The 20,723-nt window shown below is 38.9% G+C and overlaps 1 protein-coding gene across 1 annotated transcript; it reads left to right on the forward strand.

Moving 5' to 3' along the window:
• The first annotated feature begins 1,588 nt into the window (after window positions 1-1,588).
• tomm70a (translocase of outer mitochondrial membrane 70 homolog A (S. cerevisiae)) lies at window positions 1,589-20,701 on the forward strand. The gene is made up of 12 exons (XM_038271740.1): window positions 1,589-1,922; window positions 6,526-6,699; window positions 6,814-6,940; window positions 7,069-7,178; window positions 9,116-9,264; window positions 12,049-12,256; window positions 13,502-13,636; window positions 16,639-16,746; window positions 16,890-17,006; window positions 18,804-18,901; window positions 18,983-19,105; window positions 19,183-20,701. The coding sequence occupies exons 1-12, from the start codon at window positions 1,689-1,691 to the stop codon at window positions 19,334-19,336; spliced, it is 1,737 nt and encodes a 578-aa protein (XP_038127668.1). The 5' UTR covers window positions 1,589-1,688; the 3' UTR covers window positions 19,337-20,701.
• The last annotated feature ends 22 nt before the right edge of the window (window positions 20,702-20,723 follow it).

Genomic DNA, 20,723 nt, shown 5'->3' on the forward strand with positions numbered 1-20,723 from the left:
CAGTCATCAGTGCCAAGATCATGACACTAAGTGGGTTTAGGAAAGGTTGAAATATTATTGATCTTGCCGTGTTTTTAGTAGATGAAATTAGGAACGCACAGGTTAACAGGGAGAGTCTGGTAGCAATGTTTTCCAATGTAGAAAAGGTGTATGATATGATGTGGAAGGAGGGGCTAATGATCAAGTTAAAGGGGTTAGGACTAAGAGTAATGTTGCACCGACACCATTATCAGGCAGGGCTCCGATACAGCAATGAAATGGTGGTATCGGTATCTGTGAGTACCAACAAATAGGGCACGATACCATTTTGAGAGCCAAAAGTTTATTCAACTATTGTCACCAATTCCAGGTAGGCAATAAAATGTTCTACTGGATTCACTTTGTATTAGTCTTTTTCCTGCTTCACAAAGGTAGGCAGCAGCTTCACAAAGCCATGATGGCAATTATTTTACATATAAGCAGTATGCAGTTCTTCATATGTACACACACATCAATTTCAAACAGATGGTATCGGTATCGGCCAATAATGCACAGCCAGGTATTGGTATCGGGGTCAAAAATGGCATCGGCGCAAAACTAGTTAGAATTAAGGAGGTGTCAGTGAGTGAGAAATGTTTTAACTGAGAGGAAAATAGTTATATAGAGGGTAGAGAAAGAGCATATGCAGTATTAACTTTTGTTACTCTAGGTCTGTGTCAAATCATACAGTTAGCGATCATTTGTTTGTTTATACAGGAGAGCTAGTTGCATCAATGCTGGCACTACAGTGGGTAGAAGAAGAAAAACTTGTCTCATTTATTGCTTGCTTAGATTCCCGCAGTGCTTTGCCTCTAACTAGTAGTAAGGATATTAATACAGAATCTAGACAAGATATGATTGCTGATATTGTTCATAGTGTTGCCAGAAAAAAAAGGCATGGGGTGGAAGTTACTCTGCTATGGTTCCAGCACACATAGGAGTGGAGCGGAATGAGCTTGTAGACATATTTTCTACTTTTCTACATAGAAATTAAATGCATAATAAATAAGTAGTTAGTAAAGATTTGGCAGAAAGAATGGGACATAGAGACATTCAAATAGGATTCAAAAAAAGGTCAATCAAATAAGGACAAATAGAGACAGAAGGGAGGATATAATAAATAGATTGAGACTGGGAAACACAGGACTTAATAATACATGTGTAATTCCATGTAATAGCAGGGGCATGCAACAGGGAACTGTAATTACCATGGTGTGATAGAAAATATAGAACATGTGCTTACTCACTGTAGACAATATCAACCATAGAGTGATTTTCTTAGAGATTAATTTGATCAAGAGAAGGTAGCCAACAGTTTAATGTTTTCAAATTACTTCCATTAGATTCAAGGCATGTTCTGGTTAAGTATATTTTTCTGTCTTTTAAAGGAACACAGGATTTTATTGTGGAATGTAAAGTTTTGAATTCTGATCCGCACTCCTTTTCAGAAGGTGGCGGTAATGCGCACCTAAAAGTGCGCACTACCGTAATTAAACAGTAGAAGAAGAAGAAGGAATTTGCTCCACCTCACCTGCTGGGGGCAGCATGGCATTTATACACTAAACTAGCATGCTCTGGTACCATCAGTCAAAGAGGAGCATTCAAGGGGTTTCCTCACGCTGTATGCTGGTGGTATCGGCTGGCTAACGTTGCTAAATTCGGAGTGGATCATGGCTGCTTCTAAGCCAGTTGAACCCCAGTCTGGGAGCGGACTACCCCGCTGGCAGCTGGCGCTTTTAGTCGGGACTCCTATTGTGCTCGGTGTCGGAGCGGTGTACCTCTGGAACCGTAACAGGACGAATAAATCGAATGGAACCGGGGAACGGAAAACTCCAGAAGGCAGTGCCAGTCCCGTTCAGGGCCAAGACGGTGCGCCTCGAGCCAACCGGGAGGAGGAGAACATGGTACTGAAACCCCGGGGAGGAGGCTCCCTGGCTCTGCGGTTTAGCATTAGCTTCCTCACCTTCACACGGTTTATGCTGCTGCTGGTCGCTCCTGGGTCCGTTAGCCCTCACCTTTATGTTTAAGTCCGGTCAAGGACACCTGACGGTGGAGCCACAGTCAGTGACAGCTACCGTCAGGAGGGCAAGGCCGATAAGCAGCAGCCCTGCGCGGTGGATTAACTTTACACCAGCTAGTTAGCTTTAACGGCTAGCTTTAACAGTGTAGCTAGGTTAGGTAACCTGGATATAGCTGTATTATATCAGATATAATCAAACCATTCATTGGGGAAAAACATTTAGATGCGTCTAAATATTTAACCCACCTAATAATCAATAGAAAACTTTATTTTGTGGTTAATGTTGTATGCTAGCACCTGGGTCAAAAAGTCAAGGTGGGCGGGGAAGGCTGTCAGGTAATGGGTAGCTTTACTGTTATATAGATTTATTAAAAAAGCATGGCTTAGGTCCTATAGCATGATGATGAATTGGCATTTTTATTCCACATTAAAACATTGAAATCAAAATTAAGATTACATACAAAATGTAATTGTAGAGGGACACCTGAACAGGTGAGCCAGTTGTGAAGGGCACACTAGTGTAGAGGTGTACCTATCCTGATTGTGCAGTTTTATTGGTGTTTAGTAGTTTTTATCACCCTTGTTAAAATGTTATACCCTTCAATGTTTTCTCTCTCTAAATGCATGAATATTGGTTATATTTTTCATCCTGTTAATCACACATTGCCTATCTTTGCATCACACCCTGTCTTCTGTTTTGCATCAGGGTTTGAGGATAAGCGACTGATTAGCAAATCAGTCTGTAGTCCAGCCACTACATGCAGTCATCATATATATACAGTTTCTTTACTTTATGATTTTGTGCAATACAACAGACAGTTATTAAGGCCTTATTAAATGAGATATGGAAGGGGGGAACTAAACATAATTTACTTCTGATGCCTGCTATTATGTTGAAAGACCCCCATATTATAGTTTTATATTTAGTTTTCATAGACACCCCTTTTTAGATATAAATAACAAAGTCTATTAACATTGTAGATCTCACTATCAGAGACTTTTGGACATTATTTGTGAACAGACAATATATGCAAGTGCAGCTTTAGGAGGAAGTTGTTCAACTGGGTTTAGAGTACCAGTAAAAAAAGAAAATCACAGATATTGAAATGCATTGAGACAAAACCTGGGCATTTGTTACAGAACTGTCTCTGACCTTTGACATCTTGCACAAGTTCCTGAGAAAGGAGAGTAGATTTTATAGATCCTTTACTTTAAAGAAATGTAATGTAACTTTTATATATATATATATATATATAAAGGAGCACATGATGATATAAGTCCATAGACAATTTTCTTTCCAACGTATTCTAAAAGACTATTGTGTTTTTAAGAACATAGAGGATGCCCGACATCTTATTAGCTTTAAAATAAAGAATAGATTCTCCTCAGGGCTGTAAAAAGCTTTGACAAATGTATGTTAGAGTATTTGATGATCTGATGATTCTGGGAAAAATTTACTCATGGCTTCCCTGTATATTATGGTTGCCCAAGTCAGGCCCTCAAGGCCTGGCAAGTTAAATTGTTTAACACATTTCAGTAGAAGCACAGATCAAGACAGAAATGAATTAAAAAAAAAAGGAAAACATGCATTGCAATGGCATCAAAGTAATAAAATTATTTATAAAGTAATAAAAAGGAAAAAATAAATTTTATAAAATGATTACAAAACAATTACGTACAACATAGAAAGGGAAAAAACTAGACTACAAGCTAAAACCACCAATGTTTGGGTGGCACAGTAAAAGGCCACTTTACACTTGGTTTTAAATATCAATTTAAAACAATGCAAGGTTTCAGTTTCTTAACAGTTTTCTGCAAATTTATTCCAGATTTGTGGATCAAAAGAACTAAAAGCTGCACCTCCATCTTTAGTTTTGGCTTTGCAGTGTAGGTTTGGTTCAAAAGACCTGTGAGGTAATTGTGGTTGATCCACTGACAGCAAGTCAGTAATCAATTCTACTAAAGCTGGACAGATGAATTAGTTCATAAAGACAGTTCTTTTAATCCTGGAGATATTCTTTAGGTGATTGATTACTTTTTAAATGTTTTTATGAGCCTCTGAAGGTTCAGTTCTTAGTCCAACACTACACCCAGATTTAGAGCCTGATTGGTGTTTTCTAGTTTGATTAACTGAAGCTGTGTTGTAACTTATAAATATTCTCTTTTTTTGGTCCAAAAATTATTTAAATCTCATTTTGATTTAGTCTAAAACAAATTGGCAAATCTGTGCATCGATTTCTTCTGTGCAATTAGCCGACCCTTGAAATGATTTTAATAACAATGACTTTATTTATATATTGCCTTCGAGTGTTCAGGTTATCATACTCCTCTCCAGCACAGCAGGCCCTGCTGTACAAAAATACATATTTTTTTTTCTTATCTCTCTTCTTCTGATGTCATTACGATATTATCGACTCTCTTCAACTACTTAAAATAACACAGAAATGCAGACTATGAAAATCCTTTTTATTCAAAATTCCCAAAATCTTGAAATTTATTAAAATAACATAAAACATAATCTAACATATTTATGGGGATCTTTATTTATTATTCTGGATTATTTATTGACAATTTGTCGATAGCGGTATTTATTTAATTTTGAATGTAACGGCTCTCCAAAGCAGATAGCTGTTGTTACTTCTTGGAGCGCTGCCTTGCGAAGTCTGTTCTGTCCTTCTGAGCATGCGGTTAGTGTTGGAGCTGTGAAGCGCTCACACACTGGAGTCTGATCATAGCTGTGTTTTCACAACGTGAGGGAAAAATATTTATAGATTTCCGTAAAATAGTCAGAAGTGACCATCAATACCCGCACTGGGACCATAGCCTTAGTGTCCCTGTGATGATGAGGAACACTCCACAAATCGGACTACCAATCGGTAGGCAATGCGGGTGAAGATTCTTGTCCAAAGACACAACAACATTGAAAGCTGGTGTTTAAACCAGCAATGCTTCGGCTGCAGGGCAAACTCCTGCATCCGCAGACAATGTCACCCGGTCATAGTCGATGGCACTGTTGTTTTATATAGCTATTTGCTAAAGATGGGATTTTATTTCGGAGCCAACTTTTCTTAATCTGATTCTGATTTTTTTTCCCCCTAGATTTTTGAACTAAAAAAAAAGATGAATTTTTAAATATTTTTTTTATTTTATCAAATATAAGAAAATTTTCAGCTAAAATTTAAAGCTGCAGTCTGTAACATTGAGGAGAGAGCAGACTTCGACTGAAAATTTGAAGAAAAACAGGTTTCAAGCCACTCCCCCACCCTCTCTGCTTCACTCATGCCCCACCTCCAAGCTCCACCCCTCTCACAGCATCTGCGCGGCTACCAAGCATCCAAGCAGCGTACGCGGCATGGAGTGTGAACCGGTAAGAGCGATAACACTCACCTCCAAGCAGCTAGATATAAGATGCTGGTTATACCGATGTTTGCCGTGTAAGCAGTTGTCGGCAGGGGCAGTAAGGGCAGTTTCTCTTTTGCTGGTGGCTGTCGCTCCGCCATGACTTCCACGCGCGTCCTCCTGACTGCAGCAGCCGGGCGGCAGCGGCAGGTTAAGCGGTTTGGGCGGGGGGGGGCAGACGCTCCTCTGGCTGTGATTGGTTGTTTTGACTCGTCCCGAATTATTCTTTCCAGATTGAAATACAGGCAGTATGCGGGACCAATTGAAGCAGTTTTTTTCACAGGTTACATATCACATGTACTGCTGTCTGGACATAGGGACAGTTTTAGCCAATATGCCAAAAAATGATTTTTAAAAACTTACAGACTTCAGCTTTAAAGCCCATCTTAGCTATTACAAGCATATCCCATGATTCTTGCTAGTGTATATTAGTGTCACAGGTTGTTAAGCTAAAAAAGTCCCCGTTATGCTGAAAATCAGGAATTTTGACTGACATTTGGCCTTCCTCCCCCGCCCATTTCAGCACAGACTCTGGTTAGATGGAAACTTTAGAATTAAAATGGAATTATGCCAATAACCAAACTGTTAATGAGCCTAATGACTGTTGAAACTGTGTTTTTAAATTTGCATACGAGGGAAGTACTATGAAAACATGAGTCCACCAGTGATTAGTGGTAATGGCTGACTAAGGTGAACGCATTCCCGACAGCAGAGAGCAAGCTTTAAAAAGAACAGATAAAAAAATAACACTCCAAACCAAAATCCCTATTGAAAAGAATGTCAAGTGGCACCAAAAATTTTTTTTAAACTTTATAAAAGTAAGAATGTAACTCACAAAAATATGTTTCCGTCTCTTAAAATCCAAAAGGTTGTCATCTTAGACAGACTTTACTCATACATTAATCATCAAATAAAGTTTTCCCTCCATTATGGTAAAGAAAAATGAAACGAGCTGCAGCCTAACAACCATAAAATGCAGGATAGTTATTGAGCACAATGCAATGTGAGCCACGTTTAGCATAAAGTTCCCAAATCTTCAAAATGGAAATCTTTTTTCATTAAACTTTTTTTCCCTGTCTTTCGTTTAGAGCCCGTTGGACAAAGCCCAGGCTGCGAAGAATAAGGGCAACAAGTACTTCAAAGCCGGCAAGTACGACAAGGCTATCCAGTGCTACACGGAGGCAATCGCTCTCTGCCCCAAAGAGCAGAAGTCTGATTTGTCAACATTTTACCAGAACAGAGCAGCAGCGTACGAGCAGCAGGTTGGTCGCTCATCGTGAGCATTATGTGTGATTTTTAATTCATGAGATTGTATTTGTTTTGCTAGATGCCAAATGCATTCAGTTAAATGTAACAAGGCTGAACTGTTGTTTCAGTTGAAGTGGACAGAGGTGGTCCAGGATTGTTCTCAGGCTGTGGAAATGAACCCACGCTACGTCAAGGCTCTGTTCAGGAGGGCTAAAGCTCTGGAAAAACTGGACAACAAGAAGGAGTGCCTAGAAGGTCAGACTTTGTTTCATATTAGAATAGATTTCTTCCAGCATTTTTTTGCTGAAAATGTTCAATTCTTGCAGACAGTTAATCCTCATTCTTTGTACTTTTTAAATAAAAAGTTCTGTCTTTGTGTACAGATGTCACAGCGGTGTGTATCCTCGAGGCCTTCCAGAACCAGCAGAGTATGTTGCTTGCTGATAAGGTGTTAAAACAGTTGGGAAAAGAGAAGGCCAAAGAGAAATACAAGGTACTGTTTAATTTAAAACGTTTGCATCAATGTAATCTCTTGAAGGTGTATTTCCTGGTTGTATAATTTTTAAATAGTCAATATTAAAACTCTGATCTGAAATTCTGTTGTACTGGTGGCATCTCCAACTTTAGCTCTTGGCTGTTCTGCAAATTTCACATGTATCAGCACTCCTTTTTTTTTTTAAAGAATTGCTTATTACTGTACCCTTTCTAGATCTTGGTGACATGTTGAGGAGGTCATTAACCATTTAACTTTTGATGTTCTGTCTCCTTGAACCCGAGTTGGCCTCTGCAGATGGCCACTCATACCTGAGCCTGGTTCTGCTGGAGGTTTCTTCCTGTTAAAAGAGAGTTTTTCCTCTCCACTGTCGCTACAAGCATGCTTACTGTGAGGGATTGCCTTCGAGTCAATGAGTCGATGCAATCAGCTGGTTTTCCTTAGATAGAAAACTTTGAATCAATTGGACTCTGTGATCTGGTGAACTGTAAAGTGCCTTTAGATGACATGTGTTGTGAGTTGGCGCTATAGAAATAAACTGAATTGAATTGATAGACTTTGTAACAGCTCTCTGGACAATTTCATCTTTTTTTAAAAGTGCAGCCTTGAAAAATTTGTTAAAAAATATATTATTTTGATTTTATTGATGATGCAGGGATTAAGCTCCAGGTGTAACCTGCCTATACGAGGTGGTGAAGATGGGATTACTCTATGGATGCATGTGTTAACCCTCCATTGACAGAAATAATCAACAGAATCAACAGATACAGCACAGAAATCTTGGAATAAAATGGTTTTCTTCTGGATGTAGTGTGCCGTTGAACCTTGCAGGTTGTGCGCTACAGGCCTCCCCCAAGACTCGGCCAGAACTTTAGAACTATGGGGAAAGGCAGCATAGTCATACAATGAGAATAACATTTTAAGTTACAGGGACAGTGCCTCTCAAGATGCCATCCTCTGCAAACCTTCTGACTGCCAGTTTAAATCTACTTTAATCCTGTTTGAAACTGTTAGCAGCTAAACCCCTGTGCTACGTTCACACTGGACGTGCTCTGGGTAGCAAAAAAGTGCTTGCTGCTTAATTTTTAATGCTTGTACACACCAAGGTCTGACACGCGTCAAGAGCATCTTTGATGCTCCTGAAACGCGCCCAGTAAAGTGTGTCCAGATGCGTCTGCTGCTCCTGTGTTTAATGGAGAGAGCGGCTTTGCTATATTTGCTGCGATCATTGAGCAAAAATTTGTTTTAATATATTTTTAAGCGAGAAAGTCCACCTAAAACATAGTCTGTGCAGTCAGTTCATCAAGATTACGACTCTGCCTTAAAACATTATTTTGATGTCGACGCCGCTCAGACCCACACATACCAAAGGTGCGCTGTCACTGGGAATTTTCTGGGTTTCCGCTGTGGCTGCAAGTAGATGTTAGCGTTTTTCATGTATGTGGTAAAAACTGCAGGCACCAGAATAATAAATGAAAACATATTTTGCAGTCAGGCTTCAACCTTTTAAGTCCATTTTAGGCGTCAATAAACTATTTCAGGGGAGTGATCATAGCGATCTGTATCAGCAGCGCTGTCTGTCTCCCTGCCAGCTCCCAGATCAGCTTTTCTGATTAGTGCATTTGGTGCGTCGAGCAGCAAAAATTAAATTTTTCAAACTCCAGCATCTGCTGCTTGTGCTCAGATGCTCAGTAGCCCATGAGGCGCTGCTGCAGCTGCTCAGATGCATCAAGATGCGCTGCAGGACCTTTTGATGCGCCTCAACCGTGGACTTTGCATGTAAACCTGCTGCTTCAATCCCGTGCGGTGTGCTGTGCTTTTACTAAAACTGTCTAAAAGCGGTGCAGAAGGTGTGAGGTATGTTTGCTTTATAAACCTTAGGCAGCAGAAACTTGGATTGGAATAGAATATTTGAGCTTTTTTTTCTGTCCCTGCAGAACCGTGAGCCGATGATGCCATCTCCTCAGTTCATCAAGTCATACTTTAGCTCGTTTACCGATGACATCATCTCCCAGCCGCAGCAGAAGGGCGAGAAGAAAGATGAAGACAAGGATAACGAAGGAGAGGCGGCTGAAATCACAGAGAGGTCAGAATGTTCTAAACATCTACACTTGATCAATATAATATGCCTCTTTTTGTTGTTGTTTTTCAGTCTTTATAGTGGTGTAATGAAACAGAGGACTTACATGTTTAAAAACCTAAATTTAATAATTTCAATTACTATTTTAAATGAGATTTTCAAGCTATCTATGCTCCTGTATCGCTTCTTCCTTTCACTTTTTCTCAGTTCCCACATGGTTTTTAAATGTATATGAATTTAAAAGAAAGATAATTAGTCAATCCACCAGAAGCTCTTTGAAAATAATCTTAAAAAGACACTCGTCCTTTAAAAGTCATTGAAAGGGTTTTTGGGATTAGAAATTTTAGCTGGCTGACGGCTGCTGCCAACAAACTATATTTTGTTTGTTTTCCGCTTTGCATTCTAGTGTTTCCAGTATATACCGGTAATCTTATTGTGTCAGTTCCATTCAGGTTGTGTCGGCATGTAATGCCATAACTGGAAAATATGCACATTTCCAAAGAAAGCTGTGAAGAATGATTTATAAAGACACAAAAAATATTATGGTTGTTGTTAGTGACTGGAGACCGTTGGGTTCTTAAAGTATTAGTTTTTGTTTTGCTGCAGATTACAACCTGTGCATTATTCTAATAATGGTGATGTCAAGAAGAGGAAGTATTTTTCCTCTATTCAGAAGCACTCAGGTCAAATTCCTTTAAGAAAATGTTTATTAAAAGAAAGAGACCCAGTTAGGAAAGCTTGTATGGAATATTCTGTATGTTTTTAATTTTTAGGAGCTCTGAACAGATGTTTCTTCTTTGAACTAATGACTTAGCTTGCGTCTGATTGGCTTAGATGCTGTCTACTTTTCTGTATAGACATTCTTGAGCTGATGAGAGCTGAAACCAGCTTCAAATTCATACAATAACACGTTGTTCTGGTTATCTAGATCATTTTTTCTTTCACTTTCTTAAGCAGCCAAGTAAGTTAAATACTGGTTTATTTCTGTTTCAAATACTTATGTTAAATTAATTTCAAAGGAATTCATATTTAAATGGGTCATAGAATGATTCTATAGGGTATTTGGTGCTGGTCCTTAAGGTCTCTGAATATGGTGTGTAACATTGGTTGGGCTGAAAATGGCATATTAGCTGTTTTATGAGCCCTAATACAAGCCTGGTTAAAAGTCCCAGAATGAAACGACAGGTTTTCTTCCTTTTATGGTATGATCATGAATATTTAGATGAGCTGTGCGCTGATTGGTTGGTTTACAAAGAATGAAGCTGCTGAGCAAAGACGCATCATAGCAACAAGCACTCACTCACTGAAACATCAAGATTGTTGATATGGTAGGGTGACCAGACGTCCTCTTTTTCCCGGACATGTTCTACTTTTCATACTTAAAAAAAAAAATAAAAATGTACGAGAAAATCGTCCAGGATTTAGGTTGACTACCGTGCAGCAGAACCGAGCGTGAGCTCTGGGGCTGGTCGGGGTATCCCAGTAATGGTAGCCTGGACAACGGTGGCCCCGTGCTTCCCCCCACCTGCCATTTACGGTCCACGTCACTGGGTTGGTTTTGGACCAGCCCCGGACCTTATGCCCCCTAAAAAAAAAAAAAAAAGTGTCCTCCTTCTCAGAAACCCAAATCTGGTCACCATAGATATGCCAGCATTGCTATCAACAGCTTTTCGACAGAATCATTCTTCCAAATTGCAGTTGTGATGGCCTTACGGTCGGAACAACCCCTCGTCTCAGTAAAAAAAGTTTAGCTAATCCTGCTTTGAACTGTCCAAGATTTTGAAACCTGTCTTCGATAAGATGCTTAGAGAAAATGAACACCTGAGCATCAAACTTTGCAGGGACAAAAATAATCCATGAATGTCAAGTCTTCAGATCCTTGACTGTGAATTTTTTCTCTTTTCCCCGTGCATCCTGAAACTCTGCATTTCCGCTAAACAGCTAAACTGATGTCTTACATTTACCTCTATTCATGTTCTTGGGCCAGTGAACCAGTGGGCTGGTCTGTATGTCAATTTCGGGGCGTGACAAAAGTACAGGCCAGAACCAAATAAGGGAAGATCCCTGAATTGACGTAAATTCGGTGCTTCGTTTGGATTCGCCTGTTTTATGGTGGAAGTTTAGAATTGTAGGTGTTGATGGGGTTTGAATTTCTCTGTACGTCCATTTCACCCAATGAACTATCATTATTCATCTATGACAAGGTAAACTCAGCTTTGCCTTCTATGATCCCTTTAACTTAAATGGGACTGAATCTCGCAGGTATATTGTTTACTACGCTGGTAGATTATTATTGAAGTTGTTTGCTTGTCGTAGCTCTGAAATTTTAGCTGGTCACCCATTTCTTAATTTTCCAACATCTTGTACTGTTTTTGTGTAAAATGTGAAAGTTAATGATGCAGCCACAATGCTGAGGACAGCAAGAAGAGGGAGAATCGTCTCATACGTACTTTGATTAACCAATCGTTGCTGAAGGCAACTGTTTGAACCACCCACCTCATTAACATGTGGAAATTGAGAAATATAGAAAGAAATGTGGAAAGAAATAAAAGTAGAAATAAATGAATGTATAAATAAATACAAAAAATGACAATAAGGAGAAAAAATACACAAATGTGTAAAGAAAAAGGGGAAAAAATAGAGGATTAGCTTTTTTCCTGACTGAATCATATTGCCTTATTTATTCATTCATTTATTTTTATTTTTATGTGTATTTTTCATATTTTTTGTTTCGTCATTTCTTGTCTGTCGTATCCAACATCCTTGTTAAATGTTATGCTTCTTCTTCAGCTCTGGCTTCTTAAAGGCGAAGCAGTTCATGGATGAAGAGAACTACGACAAAATTATCAGTGAGTGCACTAAAGAGATCGAGTCAGGAGGCCGATACACGGCAGAGGCCCTGCTGCTGAGAGCCACCTTCTACCTGCTGATTGGAAACGCTACTGCTGCCCAGCCTGATCTGGACCAGGTCATAAACATGAAAGAGGCTAATGTTAAGGTACATGCATTCAGTGTCCTATATTCTTTTTTTTACATTTTTATTGATGCATAATGGTACTTTAAGTGTGTGAATGTTGGCTAATGAGAACAAGTAAAACTTTGTCTCTGTAAATAATCATGAAGGAACTTTGCCTGATAAACTCCCATTAAATCAGTGAATTATAAAAGCTGGGTCTGGACTGGATGGACTGTGTAACAAAACTTTGGCTGTGAGCCTGAATTACTGCTTCTGTGTCATTTTATTATAATTTAGAACTAGTGTACAGAAACAGCAGTCTGATGCATTTCTGCTATGCTAAGAAATTCCTTAGTCCCTATTTGTTCTGGTTGGTATCAGATTATAACAGTGTTTCAGTGACATGACTTGAGGGCTGGTTATCCTCCCGCAGCAGTGTGTCGCAGTGAGCTTGCCGCAGATATTTTTTGATTCATGTCCAGTATTTAAGCGTGGTCTGCGCTATGTTATCCACGCAAGAGGGACAATCATGAACTAGCTGTGGGTCTAGATAGCGGTGAGGAAGTAGGGGCATGTTTGTGCAACAACGGAGGGACATGAGGGTGAAAAAGAGCGGGGATCCAGGTGGAAAAAGGGTCCCAGCGTTCTCACGTACCTCGCTCTTCTAGCTGGTCCAAATTTACGAGTCGTTTTCCACAATGGAGGTCATACAAACAAAACAAGCTGGTAAGGTACCAAACAGGAAATATGCATAGTGTAGAACTGATGTAGATTTGACCAATCAGAGGCCTCCTGTCTGCGGTCACCTACAATTTTGGAGAAGTGGCTGCAGACAGGGCGGGGGCACATTTGCATTCACTGCGACACACACAGTATAAACCAGCCTTTACCGTAGGTTTCATTGCTGAAAATCTTTCTGAGGTCTAATAGAAAACGTTTCTCTTTCACCAGATTTAATATCAAGATTTTATGCGTCTTTTATTGTGAGCTTTAAACTTTAGAATTTGGAATTAAATACTAATTGACCAATCGATTGATTGACTTTATTGATCTAACAGTAAAGAAATTAAGTTACATCAGCTCAAATAGTCAAAGAAGAAGAATGTGCCAAAGGAGGAAAAAGGTGCATGGGATATATATACAGTATATACAGTGCAGTGCATATATACTGCATCAGTTTGTCTCAGACAAGATTCAGGTGTTTAGCAGCATGTAGCTTTATAACAGTGGAGGTGTGTGATTAAAGGTTCATCTATTTGCCCCCTCTGCCTTTACTCTCTCCTACAGCTACGAGCAAACGCTTTAATAAAGCGTGGCAGCATGTACATGCAGCAGCAGCAGCCTCTGCTCTCTACACAAGATTTCAACATGGCTGCTGAGATCGACAGCCGGAACCCTGACGTGTACCACCACAGGGGGCAGGTAGGAGGATCTGGTTTCTGTTCATTTATTCTCTTTTATTTCCTACTGTTGTTTTTGTTATTGTCCAGTCTTTACTATTTATTTCATTACCCCAACAAAACAACTGATATTAAAATTAAAGTGTGCTTTTTCTGCTAGTAGCTTATGCTAGCAATTCCAATCTCCACATCTCAGATTTTAAATTCATCTGTATTTAAAATATCTGTTCAGATCTATTATCAATTTAGAAAAAAAAAAAAAAAAAACGTTTGCTCAGAAATATGTAAGCTAACATAAGCTAGATTAATATAAACATTACAGTTATTTAAATTAAACTCCAAAGATATTTGTTTTACTGTGATCTGATGTAGGATAGTTTTTTTTTTTTTTAGCTCTCACTAAAGACATTTTGACATTTTCACCTTGAATGGATTGTTTTAACCTCAAAGGTTAATGCAAAGATAAAAAACATCATTCAGGGCTTACAAAAGCATTTACACAACTTAAAAGGTTTTCCCACATTTTGTCAGAATACAACAACAATCCTGAATTCCCTTTGTTGGAACTTTATGTGATTGACCAACAAAATATGGGCAAAATTGTAAAGTTTAAAAGACAGCTGAATTTAGAAGTCAGTTATTAAGATATATTTTTAGAACAAATAAAGGGAACATTCATTGACCTGCTGCCAATAGCAAGATAGAAGCTGATGGAAACAGCTCAGACAATCTAAAAAGGCATGATTTCTTTCCACATCAAGTCGGTAAATGTATTCACTGGACACAGTCATGTTGGCTGTTGAAGCTAGTGATGGCATTTAGTATAGAAATGAAAGGTGGGTGAAAATGAAACCTGTTTTTAAATAATTATAAATTTTCTGCCTGTGTATCAATATTTAAAGCCCATGTTGGCACATAGCCTTCAATAAAGTTTATCACTCATTTTTGTAACAAATGGAGCAAAAGAAGCTTTTTCTAAGCTAAAAATAAAACTGTTATTATGACAAAAAAAAGAATTGTTTGTTCGTACTCGTGAAAAACTGTGTGCTTCTATTTATAGCTCGTGTTCAGCTGCTCATGACGTCCACAGCAGACCTTTCTTCTTTTTCTACATTTTCAAACACTTTTTTTGAGTGGGGGAGTTGAAAATAGAACAAACTATGATTTTTTTTTTTTACAAAACTTTTCGTTTGCTGTGAAATACTATTATAAAACCATAGTAACGTTGTCAGAGTGTGCTGCTGGGGAGAGCCGTTTCAGTTTAGGAAAATCGAGATCACTGATTGGTCAGTGGTTAAGCCTCTTGGATTGATTGACAGGTGGCGTCTTTTCATTTAGCTAACTTCTGGAGTTAACTTGCAACTTAGATGTTGTTTTTTTTTTTGTTATTTTAGGGTGTCGGACTGAACTGGGTTTTGAAACATACCGTATTTTCATGACCATAAGGTGCACCATACTAAAAGGCGCAGTCTCAGTTATGTGTGCCATCGCTGTATTTAACACGCACATAAGGCGCACCGGATTATAGGGCGTGGGTTTTATATAATGGTACATATCCTCTACTACGTTTAAATACCTCTACTGCATATTTAAAAATAGAGCGGGAGCAAAACTGAATATGTTTGTACTTTATTCATGTATTTATTACTCAAGTATTAAAGTATTAATCAAACCCATCAAAGTCATCATCCTCTGTTTCTGAATCAAACAGATGTGCTAAATCAGACATGCCAATTTCCCCTTCTTTGCTGTCAGAGTCACTTTCTGTGCCGTGCGGCTCCTCCGCTTTTGCGAAAGCTCGAACAACAGTGCCAGCAGACACATTAGCCCAAGCATCTACAATCCATCCGCAAACTGTGGCGTAACTTGCCCGGCGCTGCCTTCCACCTTTCGTGAAACTGTGGTCTCGGTTCACACCGATGTCGAGCGGTTGAAGTTCCTTTGTCAGACCTCCCGCAATAACAGCAAGCACAGCATTCATTTGTTTCACCATGTTTTTCACATCGGCTGTGAGATGGGCACGCATGGAGTCACAGATTAACAGCGATGGTGATGCGTGGAAAAAACCACCTGGTCTCCTTACATACACCTGCCTCAGCCACTCTTTCATCATCTCCTCATCCATCCAGACCTTTTCATTTGCCTTAATAATGACTCCAGCTGGAAAAGTCTCTTTAGGCAAAGTCTTTCTCTTAAAAATCACCACAGGCGGCAGTTTCTGTCCATTTGCGTGGCAGCCAATCCACGCCCACACTTCCCCCTTTAACGTTCTCATGGTGGTCTCAACAACGTCTGCAGTAACAACACACATAGGGCACACCGCACTATAGGGCGCGCCGCACCTTTTGAGGGGAAAAAAATGCCTTAATATGCGCCTTATAGTCGCGAAAATATGGTATGTGCCATCCTTTCTATTGACCTGTGACTGTTATTTAAAAATGTTTCATATGCTGCCTACTTTTATTTTATTTGCTGTGAAAATTACATTTCGTTATAGCATGACTTTATTAGAAAAAAGACAGATGGTAAAACATCCTTCTTTTGAGTTTTTACGGCACTTGTGGCTTGTTTTTTGGACAGTAGGCTGACAGGAAAGCGGGTATGAGAGAGGGGGAGAGACATGCGGCAAAGGACCACAGGCCGGATTCGAGCCCGGGTCGGTCGCGTCGAGGATTAAGGCCTCCGTACATGGGTCGTGCGCACCAACCACTGCGTCACCTGCACGCTTTTAAATACCCTTCTATTTAAATCTAATTGCTGTTAGATGTTTTGTTGTTGTTTATAGGATGATATTTTTACCAGCTTTGCCAAATGGAAAATCAGTACTGCCTCAATCAATAAATATCTTTTTAGTTAAAATGTGTCATCGTAAGCTTTGTAGATTTAGAAGTAGCCCTTAGCCTTAGTTTTACACAGGACATTACCCCTGATTTGCACAGTACTGCAGGGATAACATGATCATGCAGGAGGAGATGCTGGAGCTTCTTTGACACCTTTTCTAAAAACATCTGTCTTTCCTTTCAGCTAAAGATCCTGCTGGACCAGGTGGACGAAGCAGTGGGAGATTTTGATGAGTGCATCCGCCTCAGGCCCGACTCTGCTCTGGCACAGGCTCAGAAATGCTTCGCCCTTGTGAGTTTTGGTCTAGTATAAACCCTGCAGCACAATGCTGTTTTTTATTTCAATGAAGATTCTAGATTTTTCTCTTCTAATGCAGACAAGTCTGCGTAACTCTTTCGAAAACTACTCGTTGACTTCCGCCTTTGTTTTTACAGTACAGACAAGCATATACTGGAAACAACCCATCACAGGTGCAGACGGCCATGGATGGCTTTGAGGATGTAATCCGAAGGTTTCCAAAATGTGCTGAAGGCTATGCTCTCTACGCTCAGGTATCAGTTATCGTTTAGCAGTTCATAAAAAAAATAAAATAAAAAAAGATGCTTTTAATTTGGAAGTTAAAAAAACAAAACAAGGATCTGATTTGTGAAATAAATCCAAATTCTCAATTTGTTTTTTCATGTAGTGTTAATACACAATACCATGCAAGAAACGTAACCAGTTCATATCCATGAATATATAGGGTATTTTCTGCACTATAGGCTGTTTTTTTTTTTCTTTTCTTCTTCATATAAAATGTGCGCCAGACTATAAGGCGCAGGTCCATTTCTTGCTTCCTCCACTTCCGTTCCATTGATTCATTAATTTTGAATTATCTCATATTTGCGCTATTCGCATGTTCTACTGTGAGATTGATAGCCTTGAGTTTGAAGTCTGCTTTGTAAGCAGTAGCCATTTTGGGGTCCTTATACACACGCATTTTATGGTACTGCACAGCATGCATTACTTATTGCTCTGACTGTGGTAGCCTTTATCTTGAAAGCATTGTAGCTTTGTACTTCACCAAGATCAAAAATAAAACAGTTTCACAGAGCACCACATACCACAGAAAATCACTTGGAGGTCAGTGAGAACAACCAGAATGAATCCATGTATAAGGCACTTTGGATTATAAGGCACACTGTGTTTTTTAATATTAAAGATGAATTAATATTAAAGATTAAATTCGCCTTAAAGTGTGGAAAATACAATAAATCATTTTAGCCTTATAGACACATTCAGATTTACTGATGTTTCTCCAAAACGTCCGATTATCCCGGTTTCACCCATATAGCACTAACACTGTGACTCCAAAACAGACATAGTTGTTTTCCATTTGTCTCCTTTTCAATCCTTTACAATCATTTTTTATTTATGGATCGCATTTCAACAATCCAGACAGTGCCCAAAGTACTTAACACGTCCTGAGTGATAAAACAACTTGCAACAAAAGAGAAAATGACATAATAAAATATCTAGAAACACAATTTAAAGATGTAAAAAGGTTACATTTAAAACTTTATAACCCCTGGCTTTTTATGTCTTCTCCACCAATAGTTGAACACTAAGCTAACTATTAAAGTTATAGATCTGGCGGTCTACAGATGCCTCTGTGTATACTTGAAAACAGGTTGCGATGGTGCATTAAAGATTAAAGTATGACTCCTCAATGAGAAGACAATAGAAGCAAATCAGCAGGATGTTCCATAGTGGGGGATTTTCGGTGTAAAGCTGGGCATACATGACTTTTTGCCCTTTTCGGGTGTTGGAGTGATGGAGTTCTTTCTGTGTCTTTGTCCAAATATGTTGTTGCCTTTTCTTTTTAGGGCTTTCAGCACACAAAATTGCATAAATTGCCAAGGCAGCAAGCATGAGGAAACCCTGCGGTTTCGTTGTACAGTGTGAGCTGTAGCTTTGCGCAGCGATTGAAAAAAATCGCACAGTGTATGCCCGGCTTAAGCAGGAAGGAAGAGGCTGATATCAAAGCCTTGAAACATTGGAAACATTTCCAGTGAGGACATTTTATAATTATATAGATTATGAAAGCTTAAAGGTTTTATTTTTTTTTATACACCAAACCATCACCTACTCAGATCAGATCAGAAATACAATAAGCAAAAAAGACTTCTATTTTCCTTTTTAGTCTTCATGATTTAAATGATCATTAAGACTAAATGATCTAAATATATTTCCAATATATCTGTCTGCGTTTGTCGCCACCTAAGTATTTGTAGGACCAAATAGTTTGAAACTTAAGAGGAACTGATAAAATCCTGTTAAAAATTCAAACACTTTGATGTTGTCTTCAGGCTTTGACCGACCAGCAGCAGTTTGGGAAAGCTGATCAAATGTACGACAAGTGTATCGAACTGGAACCAGACAATGCTACGACTTATGTTCACAAAGGGTGACGCGTTTCGTCCTTATTTACCAATTTTTTACTGATGATTTTCATTATTTTTTACTCATTGTTCCAATATGTAATCAGTTTGTTGCAGCTTCAGTGGAAACAAGACCTCGACCAGGGGCTGGACCTCATAAGTAAGGCGATAGAAATTGACAACAAATGTGACTTTGCCTATGAAACTATGGGAACCATCGAAGTTCAAAGGTGAGATTGAACAAAAATGAGGATCTGAGAGGCTTGCACTTAACTTGTTTTCATTAACTGGAGTGTTATCTTTGCAGGGGAAACCTGGACAAGGCGATAGAAATGTTTAACAAAGCCATCAACCTCGCCAAGTCAGAGATGGAGATGTCCCATTTGTACTCGTTATGCGATGCAGCGTACGCCCAGACGGAGGTGGCTCGGAAATACGGCCTTAAACCTCCCACTCTGTAACGTCTCCACCGCAGAACCTAATTGTCTTACTGTTTGAAATAAATCTGATTTGTTAAAGGAAATTCTGGATATTATGATGAAAAGAATAAACCCTTAATATGTCACGTGGTGTTCTCAGATTAGAAAGGATTTTATTTTTGAAAGCCAACAGGTTTTCTATTTACAAACCAGGTCTCTGTCTCTGTCAGGATACTGTTTAACCAGCAGCCCGTTGCTGATGCCTAGTTCAGCCCAAAGTAATTGTGAAACCTTTACATCTCTCAAATAAAGCGTGGAGGTAAAACATACATGAATGTCCATTCATATCTGTTTAAAATAATACGCAGAAGACGAAAACGTGCAGTTTGTTGAACGATTACTGACTTTTAAGGCTTCTGTAACATACAGATGTACAGAAAATACTGTGAGGTTGTGAAGAACTGTTCTCTTAGCAGTTTATGCTGATCTGAAGAGTTGTTTTTTTTTTCCGGCTGCTTCCATTTTCTAACATAGATCTTCAGTTTGAATGCGAGAGAATCAGTTCTTTGTGAAATGTCTGTATTTGCAATGCTGGAATTGATCCGATAGGTATAGGCCCTAAAAGGCCTGTTTAGTCTTTTTTTTTTTTTTTTTCTTTAATAGGTTTGCCTGTTTTTAATATATAAAATTTGTGCAGCATGCTCACTTTATCTATGTAAATGCAATGCTCAAGCTGTCTGGAACACTAGAAAAAAAAATCAAAGTATGCTTGACTTGGGCAAAACCCTTTTCATCAGACAAACTTAGCCATCGTTTTTTTTATGCCTCTATTCTTTGAAGATGTCACCTGCTATTGGAGTTTTGTAGTTCATTAGTGAAATCTTTGGGGGGGTGTTTTCTGTTTGTTTTATTCCATTATTTGTACAAGTCCTTAAGACCTAACCTTTTTTTTTATTTTTTAAGAGATTTTTTTTCACAATGCTGGCCTTAAGGATCCCAGCCTACATGCAGCCCAGACAGTCTCTTTATGCACTGTGTTCAAATTCTCAGCATGATTTTTTTTTTGTTTTTTTTTAAAGCAGCCAGCTGTGTTTAATTTAGTATGCACTAAGTTTTGCATATTTTACGAATCAACTGGGACCCCTTGAGTTTTTGGACTCGATGCTTCCCAAAGAATCAGTGGCAGATTTTACACAGAGGTTATATCAGAGAATCAGAACATGCGTCACCGCTGCTGCTGTGCAGATGGACTGCTTAACATAAAAAAGCAGGATTTAACCCTTAAAAAAATCAATATATGTAAACTAAGTTGTAACTGTTTGATAGAAAAACAACAAAAATGTCAATGTTCACAGTGACCAAAGTGGAAATAATGAGAATCCTAATAAAGTGAGTTACTGGAAGGAACTTTAGCTTGTGATGATTTTGT

Source organism: Cyprinodon tularosa, unplaced genomic scaffold (assembly GCF_016077235.1).
Source record: "Cyprinodon tularosa strain WSP-4 unplaced genomic scaffold, ASM1607723v1 ctg808, whole genome shotgun sequence".
NCBI lineage: Eukaryota > Metazoa > Chordata > Actinopteri > Cyprinodontiformes > Cyprinodontidae > Cyprinodon > Cyprinodon tularosa.

What these genes read in the sequence shown, in the direction of transcription:
- tomm70a (XM_038271740.1), top strand. Translation starts at nt 1,689, where the DNA reads ATGGCTGCTTCTAAGCCAGTTGAACCCCAGTCTGGGAGCGGACTACCC. An exon ending in AGGCCAAAGAGAAATACAAG is followed by an intron (nt 7,179 to 9,115) that starts GTACTGTTTAAT and finishes CTGTCCCTGCAG; the next exon opens with AACCGTGAGCCGATGATGCC. An exon ending in GCTATGCTCTCTACGCTCAG is followed by an intron (nt 17,007 to 18,803) that starts GTATCAGTTATC and finishes TGTTGTCTTCAG; the next exon opens with GCTTTGACCGACCAGCAGCA.